At 45.1% G+C, this 15,150-nt stretch overlaps 1 protein-coding gene across 1 annotated transcript in view; it reads left to right on the top strand.

Moving 5' to 3' along the window:
* The window catches only part of nkain4 (sodium/potassium transporting ATPase interacting 4), a 73,218-nt gene that overhangs the window by 57,845 nt on the left and 223 nt on the right, over positions 1-15,150 (top strand). Inside the window, exon 6 of the mRNA XM_083768541.1 lies at positions 7,938-8,022. Within this exon, the coding sequence (XP_083624667.1) occupies positions 7,938-8,022 (85 nt within the window). The remainder of the gene's footprint in view (positions 1-7,937; positions 8,023-15,150) is intronic.

A 15,150-nucleotide genomic window follows, 5' to 3' on the forward strand; every position in this document is an offset into this window, starting at 1 on the left:
CAGAGTAACAGTGTAACACCCCCTCCCCTACACCTGCTGATGTCTCTCTCTCTCTCTCTCTCTCTCTCTCTGTGCGTGAAGGTGAGGCACTGTCAGTCTCTGCACGCCATGAAAGCATCGAGGTGGACTGAGTGTTTTGGCCCAGGCTCCTCCCCAAAAGGCTGCTGGCGGTGCCTGTACAATTAAGCTACCGGTTGACAAACGGTGGGCTGACCTCCAGTGGAGGATAGTACACGAACAGACACAAGGCACACATTGATCCTGAACACGGGGAGGGCTGTCTTTTCTTTACCCAGACAGACACCATTTTTCATTTGTTTGATCAATGTCCCAGGCTGTTGGGGGATGGCTAATGAGGTTGGGGGACGATTATACAACTCAACCTTTAATTTTTGGGCCAAAGTATTGAGATAGCTACACACACACTGGCAAACTTTATGTCGGCAACGGCAAAGCTGGCCATCTGGATAAGCCGAAAACATGGGGCGAGGAGGAGTGCTCAATAAAGGACCTCTCTCTCTCTCTCTCTCTCTCTCTGGTGGGATGGAGGGGTGGATGGATGGATGGAGGGGTGGGTGGATGGATGGATGGGTGGGTGGGTGGGTTGATGTGTGGATGGATGGATGGATGGATGTACCAGATGAGATGAAAGAGTTAGAAAGCAGACAGAATGAAACCAGAGAGACAGACAGACGGACGGACAGCGCTGATGAATGGCCCAGCTGCGGCGCTGTGCTGACCTCACTGGCTCTCTGGGGTCAGGGGTCACACAGAGGGTTGGCCAATCAGGTGGCCGGGAAACGTTAGGTCTGAAGTGATGACCTCTCTCTCTCTCTCTGGTGGACATTAACTCCATGGGGGGTACAAATGGACCCTGACCGGTCCATTTGGTTAGTTAATGTAGGTGAATGTGGTACTTCTTTGTTGAAGGAAGTCAGTGTTAAATGGCTCTATATTGTGACAGGAATCATAGTGTTTGTTCAGCAGCAGGAGTTTCTCTGCCTCTCCAGCTCTTTGGTAAACAGAAAATAAATGGTGGGGTCGAATCAGAATCATACAGGATACAATAGAATTACACTCGGAATCATACAGGATTAAAAAAATGTAATTTACTGTACACTTGACACTGATTTACTACGACAATCCATGGATATGAAGCATAAACTGACGGCTTTTTCTTAGCCTCCGTTAGCTTCCACCACTAGCATCTATAGACCTCTCATTGTAGTAACCATTGGACATATAAAGGTGGACGCCCTTTCCGGCTCTGGAGCGCATGTGCTGAAGGGAGGGCAAAGTTCTCCCGTGATTCCTTGCGAAGCCCCGCGGAAGCATGAGAGTTCGTCACAGAGTGCACGTTCAGGTCTGATAAGTCCTGGAAAAGATCCGCTGTGATTGGCCAGTATAGTCACCTGAGTGGCAGCGTGACGTAACGTGCCTTCCACACTTCCGGCGTATACTTCTTCCCCCAGTGTAAATTCTTCCGCTGGCCTAGAGGGCTGGGCAGTAATGTTTTAAAGTTGGGCCAGAACTGTGTTTCAAACTTCAGGGAGACTGACCGCTCCGCTAGGCTGCGTGTCCACATGCTAATGCTTTGGTTTCAAACGCAGGCAGGCCCGCTCCGCTGCGGTGGCTCTCACAACAGTGGACGATGTTGTGTCATGGATGGACACGCACACACGCACACACGCACACACACACACACACACACACACACACACACACACACACCACCTGTCTGTGATGATAGCAGGCTTAAAGCTGTCTCTCTGTGGAGGTTGCTCTGATGTGACTGTACTGCTCTCTCTCTCTCTCTCTCTCTCTCTCTCTCTCTCTCTAAGGATGAAGAAGTAGAGGCTTCAGTCACGCTTGTCGATCCCCCTGTTTTTTGGCAGACATTTGATGCAAATATATTTTGTTTGCCATATATACCAGTGCATCCATATTCATATTTGAGCCACGGACCACTGATGAGATTTAGCCTCTCAGACCCAAAACTAAACAATATTTTGGTACCATTGTATTGACTTCTTTCAGATGTGTAACGATAATTTAACTCTTTATTTACTCTGAGTATTTTACGCTAGTCTCAATAGTTACAGACAGACGTGTGCGTGTGTGCGTGCGTGCGTGGCGTGCGTGCGTACGTGCGTGCGTTAGGGTATGAGTGGTCAAATGTCCAATCTGAACCCTGCAACGGGAACGGGAGCCAGTGGGACCCAACATAAATGTTGGAGGCGTGGGCGGTATTTATAAATACCTGCAGGCGGGGACGGGTGGTCAAGCTAAAATCAGCAGGACCCCGTGATTCCTGCATCCTCCCACAATTAACCAGATACAGAGCTTATTTACACTTTAGCAAAATATGAATGTCTGATGAGAACGTATAATTTCCTGTCTGCGCTGGGCATGGAGTCACTCTCTCCAGAACAGACATATTCAGGCACGCTCCCAAAGCTGCTGCACCTGTCAATCATTAGTAGCCTAATCAGTCACTCTGTGTTAAACCCTAACGTGCATGTTTTAAAAGAGCATGGTGGTCACATGCCAGTAAGATTTCAGCAGCTGTGAGCGGTTAGCCTCAAACAACCAACCAGCCAGCCCACCTGATCTCTCTCTCTCAAAGGGAAGTATTTCATAATCAATCACCCCTAAGTATAATCCCCCGAGGGTAATACACCATCTTGTGGAGGGAAGGGAGGACTGGGGGGGATGGGGGGACGCGGGGTTGGGGGGGTCAGGTCGACATAAGACAAAACTAATTGACTCTTCCCTCTGAGTGGGTTTCCTCTCTCCACTTTGTTCTGGGCTGACCTCTGAAGGAACGTCCGTCCGTTTGTTCTCTAGCGGCACGGGACAGTTGGCAGCTTTACTGTGTTTGTATAAGGGAGGGGGGGGGGACTAGGGGGACGATTGGCGTCCCCTACTCCAACGAAGGGGGAGGGGGGGGGACTGCCATCCCCTACTCCAACGAAGGCGCAACAAAGCTTGTGTTTTTTGTTTTTCAAACAATAGCGTGCTGGCGAGACATCAAGTGCTGGTTTGAAAGGATTTGAGCCAGAGTCAAAGTTATAGCGGTTTTGTTTATTTATTCTTTTTTTTTTTTTTAAGATTTGTGATTTTCCTTTGGCACACACATAGCCACTGTCTTTGGGCATGACTGTATTGTTAAAAATCGGGAGGTTCATTTAAGCTTTGCTAGAGGCTACACATGTAACAAAAATGGACGTATAGGCAGGCCTGCACACAGGCGGTGCACCAGTGCGAATGCGTCATCAAAATTCATTATGCGCTGTCAATCAAGCGCCGGGAAGCGCTTCTGCGTACCAACAGCTGGGTCCCAGAATGATTATCATGGCCGGAATATTAGTAAATTCTGTGGTGAGAGCATTTCCCACCGACTACCACTCAGAGTGGCCACTGGCCAATGCACAAGTGCACTGGCCATTGTGGCCAATCACAGCGCATCCTTACTCAAACGAGGGAGGATTCCATGCTGCTCAAGCTGGGAGGAGGAGGGCGGTTGACAGGAGGACAGGAGTTTACTACTGATAAAACCTGACACAAATGTGAACGGCTTCTCCGTTTCAGATGTGGAGCAAACTAGTCCCTGGTGTAAAAGTTGTAAAAGAGGATGCTTTGTATGCTTTGCACTCTTCCCATTCGCCGCTGTGCTTGTGTTTGTTTTCCGGGTGCTGGAGCAGCTGGTTGCTCGTGTGCGATGCCGTCTCTCACAGCCTAGGAGCGGCCAACGACTTTTTACGGGTAACAGGTATTAGACTATAGTTCCGACATAGTGGAGTGGGAAGAGTGCAAAGCATTGCGGACTGGCACTGCTGTGCACCACATGAAGCTTATCAACACTGTGTCCCGACATACTGTCCCTTATTATCGTAAAGTCGGGTAGTGTACACTGTTTATTTTTGCACCGAGGAGCCATGTGTGTCTGACTGACTGTACAAGAGACCATTATCATGAACATATTATCACAGAGGAGGGAGAGAGAGAGAGAGAGAGATAGAGAGAGAGAGGAGCCTGTGTCACTTTAATCTGCCACTTCAAATGAGTGTGGAAATGAGACTGCAGAAGTGTGTGCACCCACTCACGCGCGCACACGCTGCAAAGGGCTGATTACAATAACAAAAGAGCGAGCGGAGGAAAGGAAGTGTCGTAACGGCTTTTCAGCCGCGGAGCGGGATCAGAGAAAATCTGCTGAATAATTACATCCAGTGAAAAGCTGCCATGTCGTGTTGTTTCCCTTGTTTTCCGCACAGATTTGTCTTGGCCTCGGCTTGCAAGACTTAAAAACAATGGGTGTTTTAAGAGCAGGCCTTCATGGGCTCACTGTACCATGTTCTATAGTTTAGCGAGCAGCACAGCCAGGACGGGAGGGTTTTACCACACCTGTTCCTCTCACTGTGTTGATTACCCCAATCTGTTTCTTACCAAAACGCAGCATGCTATTTGTGGTCTACTTGTGCGGGGTCCATTTGGTTCCATTTGTCAGAGTTGTGTTCATTTACAAAAGAACAAAGTTAGAATATGCATAATGGAGAAAAAAGTGCTGCTGTACTGTACTTGTGCTGTAGTACTGTACTGTACTGTACTGTACTGTACTGTACTGTACTGTACTGTACTGTACTGTACTGTACTGTACTGTACTGTACAAGCCCTCCTCCCTGGCCTGCCTGCCTGCCTGCGTGCTAGGATGCGCAACAGTGACACTTGGTGGTGAAAAACGTTATTTCCGTGCTCAGACAAACACACACACACACACACACACACACACACACACACACACACACACACACACACACACACACACAAAGCCCAAACGTAACACAAACGACCACTGTCTTTATGCAAGGCGATCATATCTCTCTGTGTCGAGTGCTACTAGGGCTGAGGTGTAGTCTGAAAAGCTGAGTCTTCTTCAAATTACGTCGTAAAGCGTAGGAGTGAGTCTGCAGTTCTGTAACGAAACAATAGGCAGACAAATTGACAGTCTAAGGATAATGAGAGGGTCCGTGCGTAGAGTAGCCTACTGTATTCTCTGACCGTGCACAAAGAAAGCAGCTCTAGTTTGGGGCAGCCTCACTTGGCAGCCTCACTCGCCAGAATTGCCTCATGCCGCCGACGGTCGGCTGGACGGCCCATGGACCGATAAATTCTCCTCGCCGTCCCTCTAGAGGCAGCCTAGCAACAAGGCAGCCAATCACCTTTTTGAAACATTTTTACTGCATGCTGGTGTCACAAATGCATTGAGAAAATCCACAAATGCAGTGGCAACAATTGACACAAAGTTGATGATTTACAAATTATATTTTTTGATAAATGCGCCTGCAAGTATAAATTATTTTTTACAAATTGTCATATATTTGTAAAAATCATAACACATGTATTTAAATGCCAACTTACAAGTTACACGTTTTTTTGTGGATACTAGGACAATACATTTGTAAAAAAATATCATAAAAAAGTTGTCTCAAAATGATTCAACAGGAAAAAGGAATGCCAAATGAAGATTTACAATTCACACGCAGAATTGAGGATTTACAAATGTTTTTTTAGGATAAATACACACAAAAATCTAATATTTTCTTTGTAAAAATACAAAATACATTTGTAAATCATGGAAAAACATTTGCAAATCATAAGAAAACATTTGCAAATCTTGTAAACACATTTGTAAATCATGGAATATTTGTGAATACTTTCTAGCAAAAAATGCTGCATGTCTCTGTGTCTGTCCGTGCGACCGGGCATGCTCCAACACATGGTGCACGGCCCCCGGACCGGAGTGGCTTGGAGCGGCAGGCGGTCCTCACTACGAAGCCGCTCTGACGCATTTTTAAAACCTGCTCCACACTCGATTCAAACTCCTGCCGCTCCGCTCCCCATTCCACTCCGCTCACATGCTCTGTGTCGCACTGAAGTGGTGAAAATAACAGAGCTTCAAGCGCTGTGAGCTTGTAGGTTGGATATTTTGGGGTGATCTGGTGGACGGTTTCTTTGTGTTTTGTTTCTGGTGGCAGTCATGGCTGCAAACAGACACAGAAAGTTATATATTGGAACATCATACTCTAACTGGGTCTCATTATTGATCACAAGAATAAATCAAAATATGCTAATTTGGTGCAGGAACCAAACAAGAAGCATTTGTTTAATAATGCTTTCACTGTAAAATACAGCAGAGCATTGTGGACTGTGCTCAAGTGATCTGTGCTGTGGTTTATGAATCGGCGCCAGTGAGTCATTTTATTCTATTAAATCTTTAGCGGACTGATGTAGTTTCAGTTGTGCTTGGTAGTCATGGCTCTCAGTTCCCACCTGATATCGTGTGGGACTTCAAACTGATCCAGACCGTACTGAATAACTCCTTACATATACATAAATACATAAGGTCTTCAGGCTAGGACTCAAGTCTAGGACGTACAGGTCTTTGGATGTGTTGTATTTTTGTCCTTCAAAGAGGAAGATACGATCTTCCACCATGCAACATCTGGTCCTACCGCACCTACTATACAACTTAGACAGGTCTTTCCCCTTGGACTCAACCTTCTTCCAGGAGAAGGTCTCTGGACTGAATTTCCACACATCATTAGAGTCAACATTGTAACCACCAATTATGTACAGCTCTCCATTGTAGGTAAAGGCTGAGTGACCGTAGTCTCCTTCTGGAAGAGGCTGTCTAGAAGGCGTGCTCAGCCAGAGGTTGGTCTCTGTGTCAAACACTCTTATGGTGTTGGAGTACTGACTCATATAGCCCTTCCTGCCCCCAAATACAAACATCTTGGTCCCGATGATGGTGGCAGAATGGCCTATTGATATAGGTGGTGGAGTTCCTCTGGTCTTGATTACAGACCAGACCATTGTGCTGGTGTCCAACTTGCAGATGTCATTAGTGAGTACAGTCAGCTGGGTGCATCCTCCATGGATAAAGATGACCTTCCCCAAGACACAGGCAGAGTGGTAGTACCTCGCTTCTGGAACAAACCTGTGGTTTGAACCATCTCTGTGCGTCGACGTCATAGGCATAGAGAACGTTGCAGTAAGGGATCCCTCCCCAGACGTAGATGGTCCTCCAGCGGCACGGCTACATGGTAGCCATGTCTGGAGGGAATCTCTGGGTGACGTTCTCCTAGTCTGCGTGTCGCCGGGGGCAACGTCCTCCAGCGCAAGGACACCGTGTTGAAGACGACCACTGCAATCTGTTCTGTGTTGAGTTGATGGGACCATTCAAAGTGGTACAGCTTGTGCTGCACTGCAACAGAAGCACTAAGGTATTGTTCTGTTGCTCCACTCAGATGCAGCGTCCAACGGAACATTTCTCACAGCAGGGTTGGCCAATCCACTAGGCGAATTGATCCTCGTCTGCTTGTTGAATGTATCTCTCAGACTTTACTACAAAAAGTTAGAGGCGTCGTTAAAAGTCGCTAAATGACATTTTGTCCAATTGACGACACACACATTCACACACCAATGCCGGAGGAAACCATGCAAGGCACCAACCTGAACATCGGGAGCAATTAGGGGTTCAGAGTCTTGCTCAAGGACACTTCGTCACTAACTCTGGGGTAACCCCGGTTCGAACATCCGTTCACTCTACCCCTGGACCACTGCTGCCCCGCGAAAGGGATAGTGTTAGTTCGGAATTATGGGAGGTCGGAATATTGAGAGTTCGGAATAATGACATGAAACCGAGAGAAAACATACACAGCCTCGCCTCACATCACCTCCGCTGCATTCCATCCGCATACATTCCATCCACTCACGTCAAAGCATTCCTTACACCATTTAATCCACACATTTGTTTTGTTCAGTTGTTGTTCTTGTTTGTTGTCCTTTTAAGTTTTTCATTAATGTTGTTTGTTAATTTTGTGTTTCATTTCCTTCATAATTATTTTGTGTTTGATTCCATTTGTTTTATTTTTCAGTTGATTTCATTGGTGGATTTGACCCATTCCCACTCTACCATGTCAATGAGAAACCATCTCATCTACTCTTAAAGCCCATGTACCAGTAAGTAATGTGACACCATCTTAACATTACTCTAATAGACTCCCAGGTGTTTTGTATGTGTCTATGGAGTTAACATTACTCTAATAGACCCCCAGGTGTTTTGTATGTGTCTATGGAGTTAACATTACTCTAATAGACGCCCAGTTGTTTTGTATTCGTCTATGGAGTTAAAATTACTCTAATAGACCCCCAGGTGTTTTTTATGCGTCCATGGAGTTAACATTATTCTAATAGACCCCCAGGTGTGGTTAGAATATTCAAATATGTCTTCCCTGTCGAAATACGAAATACACCACAACAGCTGTGGGCGTGGCTTAACTTCAGGTGGATGGTGCTATGGTGAAAACCAGGCATACATTGACACGAAACAAGACAGGAACGCCCAAAAACGTCACAGCCGGTTTTTTAACAAGACAGGAACGCCCAAAAACATCACATCCGGTTTTTTACCCTGGGCAGAATTTTCTATGGCTGCCAATGCAACTTTTTCCAATCCTTAATCACATACGGACAAACATCCATGCCGATAATATCTAACTTGCGGAGGTAACGTGCCTTGTCCGCGGGCAACAGATCTTTCAACGTATGGCATTGCAAATACGTTTGATAATCGCTACTCTGCGCAATATTGTTTTGAAAATGCCGCAAATTGCATTGCAGTGAACGAGAGCAAATCACAAATCTTACCCTGGGGGGTGGGCGGAGCCGCGGAGTCGCAGCTGACGCCCCTCCCTCCGCTCTGATGACGCGTTGTTATGTCAATGTATACCTAGGGCGCGTTCAGAAACACCGCACCGGAGCGCACTCGGCTATTAGTTTGCATTGCACAGTGCGCTATTTCTGAACGCGCCCTTAATGAACTGGTGGGTGTGGCCACATTAAAACATAATTTTAACACTTTCTGCACACTTTTTAGAAAAACATATTTAATAAATATTCTCTGCTGGTTGTGTTAGTAGTTGGATCTGACCACCCAAGGTTCTCCGATCAAAGAGGCAGTTTGTGACACCAAAGTATATTTCGACAATAGCAGGTTTCTACAGACAGAGCAAACAAAGGAATACATTAGCAACTAGTATTCAAACAGTAAAGTACCATACGAATGACAATATAATATGACACGTAAAATAAATATAACTCAGAACAACATACTGTATGTCAACAGAATGGATGGATTGGTATAAACAGGTATAGCCTACAAATTAGCACACACTGGGCATTTGACACTAGTGACTAGAACATCTGAATTGGGTTATGGCAAAATAGTCAACATCAACATGTTGTATACAAACAATATATTAAAGTCAATACAGTACAGGGGAACAAAGGCTTAGGTTTGTCATGGACACACGGCTGCAGAGAAGTGAGTGGTGTTGTGGCGTACTCAGTGGTCCTCATTCACCAAAAAGAAATGCGCCACCGTTACACTGTGGCGTAAACAGATATCGTATTTATCCGTCTGATCAAGCTACGTTGAGAGGACGTGTTATTCAGAGAAGCTTGTGTAATCACTTCATTTGTGCGGATCAATGAGTGTATCCTTTCCGCATTTTTCCCAAGCGATTCGCTTGGTGTCGCCTGGTTAGTTGGAACATCCACGCCCATTCTACACCATATAAGGCAACAGGAAATCTCGAAATACGTCATCATAGCCGGCACAGAGGATTCCCAAACTTTAAATTATATACAACAGCGCGATGGGCTTGTAGAGCAGTTAATTTTGACAGGAGGGTCTCTGCACGGACAGATCTTCAAGCAAACAGCACGAGTTATATGTATATAATTATAAACGAAGCTTGCCAACTTGGAACGCATTGCTTCACTCCTTGTTGTCAGAACGTTAATAAGTTAACTGATGTTATAGTTACTTTCACATAATGAGAAAGAAGTTAATTTGTACTGTTCACCACACGACCAAATGCTATATTACAACTTGGCAATGATAAAAGCCCTTATTGATGAATGCACTGCAGGGTTATAAAAAAAAGAAAGAACAATTGCACACTCGCCTGCAGAAGTAAAGAGACAGTAATCAGAGCTGCATTGATTCATGCGGGGAATAGATTAATATCATCTCACTGTCATCTGCAGACATGTCTGCTGCCATGTGGAGAATGGATTTGTTCTGATCATGGACACGTAGGCATAGGCTATAGCTATTTAAATGTTAAACCATACGGCGGGTAGTCTATCCTCTTTGTCAGATCCTCTTTGTACCCGAAGGCGGGGTTGGCGAAAGGGCCTTTCTGTGTGGAGTTCGCATGTTCTCCCCGTGTCCCCTAGGGTAGGTACCCTCACAAAAACAGGAGGGGAAAGGAACTGGTTGGAATAACGTGTTCCTTCCACGCGCTACGTCCAACCAGGGAAACTCCCCCCTGTCAGGTGTAAAGGAGCAACTTGGACACTCAAGCATGAAGGAAGCATGAGTTAAGTCCGTTGCTCTCCCCAGGTTGGCGGAGGGTGTGTAGAGCCAAGGATCACATTAGATGATTGACACAGGGGTGAAAAATGGGTTACAGAATCGTGGGATAAAAAAATATATAAAAAAAATATATCCTCTTTGTCAGCCTAAGTGCAAGTTCATTGCATGATGGCGTCATATTAAAATGATTCGCGGGACATTTGTCACCAAACTTGATTGATCTCATGATGAGATCAATGTAGTAGCCTACAGCCTACACAGCTACAGTTGCCCATATTATAATTAATTAAGGTGAGATGGCTTACTATACTGGCCGAATTGCACGTGCTGATGCAATAATGTGGCAGCATGCTGCTGTCCGCCCCCCCCCCCCCCCCCCCCACACACACACACACACACACACACACACACACACTAGGCATACCATATTCTGAATTACCAAAAAGAGGACACATGCGCGCGTGCATGTGCATGTGCATGTGTCGTGCGTGCGCGGGTCTGTTTGAATTAAATTCATTTGTCAAAAAAGTTTGGCTCCTAAATTTGATCAAATATGCTCTATATTAGTTATGTATTGATTTAAAGCAGTGGCTCTCAAAGGTGTGATCCAGGGACCCTCATGGTTCCTTGAGGGGGTTCCAATGGACCCATTATAGGTCTGTAACTCTGAGAGTGTAACACATGGACCCAAATTGACCCTTACAGGTCTGTAACTCTGAGAGTGTACAAATGGAACCAAATCATGGACCCTTACAGGTCTGTAACTCTGAGAGTGTACTAGTACAAATGGAACCAAATGGACCCTTTTATAACTTTTAACTCTGATACTGTACAAATGGAATAAAATGGGACTCTTATGGGTCCATTTGGTTTTACTCTCAGAGTTATGGGGGTCCTTGAAATTAAAAAGTTTAAGAACCTGTATGCAATGGCTTATCTCTTGTAAAAAGAGAGACCAGCCTATTCTCCAAACCATTATCTTATGCTTTGCTAGGTCGTACAAAATAATATTGGGTCAATTTAATTTGCAGGACTCACCTCGCGCACAGCTGCCTTGTCTGTGTTGTAGACATGACATGGGCTTGCAGGACATAACTTTTATTTGTGACAGACACATAGTTCCTTTGCAGACAATACAATCTGCTTCTCATTGGCCAGTCACAAAGCTAAGAAAACAGTAGCCTATACTTTTTCTGCATGTCAATGATGATGAGATAGTTCTTTGGCATTTCAAGCTTTCCTCACGGAGAGCACAACAGTCTATCTGCAGCCTGCGGTCGGGACAAGTGCTGTCAGCGTGCAGCACATACAGACTAGAGTTATGAATAATACACATTCCGGGAAGTCCACCTCTCACAGTGTTTTTCCACTACGAACCATTGAACGTGCATTCTAATACACATTGGTCTAAATGGTCTGTGAGCGTAGCGATACACAGGGCTCGTTCGGGAATAACGCACTGAGCGCATTGTGCAATGCAAACTAATGGGCGAGTGCGCTCCGGTGTGGTATTTCCGAACGTGCCCATATACAGGCGATACGTGTAAAACCCCTGACATTTGAACGAATTTATAAACCCCCCCCGGACTGCCCGGACAGCCCCACAAAAGAGGACTTGTCCGGGCAAAAGAGGACGTATGGTAAGCCTAACACACACACACTCCGACAGTCAGACTGACTCAAGTAACAAAACAATTTAAATAGGCCTACTGCAGGCATTACTACACTAAACAACGTTGGATTCGTACAGTGCAGAATGCAGATAAGTGTATATTATTATTATAATTGTGAGTTTGTTTTTTAACATGCAGCGCAAGTCGATCTACAAGCTCACAACGCGTTGCACTGCGAGTAGAAAGCTGTCAAGTGAGAAGCGCAATCGCGCATGCTAGAAATATCCTAATAAATAAAAAGGTGTCGGGCTTGCAGGGGCAGTTTCTGTATGGGACTCTAGGCTAACTTGCCTTGAATGCATGCATTTAGGCATACAAGTGCACTCGGCTTTTATATATCATATATCATTTTTTTATGTGCTGACCAATGTTGGGGGTACATGCCTACAAAGTTTATCTGAGATTTGGGAACTATTTATTGATTCAGCATGAAGACTAAAGCCTTCTGAATAAATCCGTAGATTCCTCCGCCACCTACAGAGGTCCCGTAGGATTTTGCGGAGTTTCCGACCAACCAACGTGAGCGTCAAGTTCACGGCCATTTCCATGAATTCCAAATTAATGTGGGAATCCACGTAAATGCCTGTCCGCTCACTTTACGTAACGTTATGAGCATAAACGCCGTTGTGAATGAGTACCAGTGAGAGCAGGTTCTGCATGTGGCCTGTGTGAAGGCTGGAGACTGAGTGAGGGCTGTGGAGTGAGTGATGGCTTATATAGGGCACACCTAAACTGTGATTGGTCAATGAGTTGAGTGGTGATTGTGGAAAGCACCTGTGTGATTGTGGGTGCAGGGTATGGAAAATGTCCACCAGAGGCTGCCATTCTGACAGCATGGATATAATTCACAACAATCTTGCTACTATAGTATAATCATAGTACCTGATGATCATGGGGATATCTCATCTTTAATAACCCTGTAAGACCCGGATATATTTCTACTTGCAAAAAATAGATTTCAGCCTTACTACTACTTTGTACTTGTAAGAGCCATTATGACCTAATGTTTTCCTGATTGACAATGTCACTGCAGCTTGGTCAATGTCAAGGCCAGCCCAGGTACTTAACCAGGCTCCTGATCAGGCACAGGTATTGCCAGTGGCAGACGGCAGAGGCTAAAGGCTCATACATAGTCTGGATTTACGGTGGTTAGGTGACTACCGAACTACAACATGACGTCACGAGCCACGGTGAAGAGCAAACCACCGCCACCGCTCCAGCCCATCTCTCTGTTTTTACTCACCACCGCTCAATGTTATTTCAGCTCCGGTGCTCATCAGCTCACCACCGGAGCGGTGGTCACCTCATCACCGAAAATCCAGACTATGAATAGGCCTTAACAGTTTTCCACTGTGTTCAGGAGGGCTGGTCGCCTGTGTTTGTTACCGTTTCTTTCTTATTGTTTTATCTGTTGTATAGGAAAATGACTGCAGAAAATAAAGCAAAGTTAAACTCAACGGACATGTTTTGGAGATCAGTTTGTACTGGCACACGTAAGAGCTTCCACCTGGCCGTCGGCAACCAGTAGTGCCATTAAGTATACACTGACACGGAACAAGACAGGAACGCCCAAAAACGTCACATCCGTTTTTTTACCCTGGGCAAAATTTTCTATGGCAGCCAATGCAACTTTTTCCAATCCTTAATCACATACGGACAAACATCTATGCCGATAATATCTAACTTGCGGAAGTAACGTGCCTTGTCCACGGGCAACAGATCTTTCAACGTATGGCATTGCAAATACGTTTGATAATCGCTACTCTGCGCAATATTGTTTTGGAAATGCCGCAAATTGCATTGCAGTGAACGAGAGCAAATCTCAACTTACCCTGGGGGTGGTGACTCCGCCCTGAATACGCGTTTTCGTGTCAGTGTATAGGACTTTAGGCACTACATTAAGTACTACTAGGACTTATTAGAGGAAATTATGTAAAAAATAAATAAATAAAGTTTTATGCAAATTGTATGCACATTTATAATAATTCTTAAAATAATAATAATAAAATAATTATTTACATTTGGGGGATATATTTCACAATAATAAATAAAACATTAGTTAAAGGTGAAAGGTCATAGGTTAAAATTGTCCAGAGATTTTGAAGTGTCTGCCTCTGTGGGGGTATGTATATGCAAATATCATGACCAATGGCATTGCAAGACTAAACAATGGACATCAATGATGATGTTTATGTGAAAAAAGAACAGGATTTTTTTTTATTATGTAATTAATTAATATAATAATGTTGACGAAAAGCATCGTTGGGGCTTACAGGGTTTTAAAGCACTTGTACCAGGAAGTAATGACACCATCTTACCTGCTCGTACTTTCCATTCTGTCGGGACATTACCTCCAACGGCTCAGGTATATAAACTTGGCAACACTCTGCACGGTGACTCGCTCGTCGGTGCCTCTCTTGGACACATTCACACACCGATGGCGGAGGACACCTGCATGCAAGGCACCGACCTGCACATCGGGAGCAATTAGGCATTCAGAGTAGGGATGCACGATTAATCGGTAGGAATCGGCCATAAAAATGCCATATATCGGTATCGGAACGCTCTCAAAATAATACAGATTATAATCGGTTTTCACCGACAAAAAATAAACTCATTCAGTTATGAAAACAGACACTTGGAAAAGAGTATATGCTATTTATATATCGATTGAATACTTTTACCCAAAACAGACTTTGGGCCAAGCTCCTATTGGGCTTATAGGATTGTTTTTATTGTGATTCTCTGTATAAGATCAGATCGGACATAATCGGTATCGGCAGATATGACCCTGCAAATAATCAGTGGCTCGGGATATCGGTCATAATTTCATAATCGTGCACCCCTAGTTCAGAGTCTTGCTCAAGGAAGGAGCCTGCGATCGAACCGGGAACCTCGCGGTTCCCATCCGGCCGCTCAATAGAGCGCCGCAGTCCCGCCCCCGACGAACGGCCCCAAAGAAAAGTTCTGGACTGAGGTGGAATCTTGGCTGGAACAGGCCAGCACACATTAACCCCGGGGGGGTATATTCTA

Source organism: Protomyctophum parallelum (assembly GCF_964188405.1).
Source record: "Protomyctophum parallelum genome assembly, chromosome: 7".
Classification (NCBI taxonomy): domain Eukaryota; kingdom Metazoa; phylum Chordata; class Actinopteri; order Myctophiformes; family Myctophidae; genus Protomyctophum; species Protomyctophum parallelum.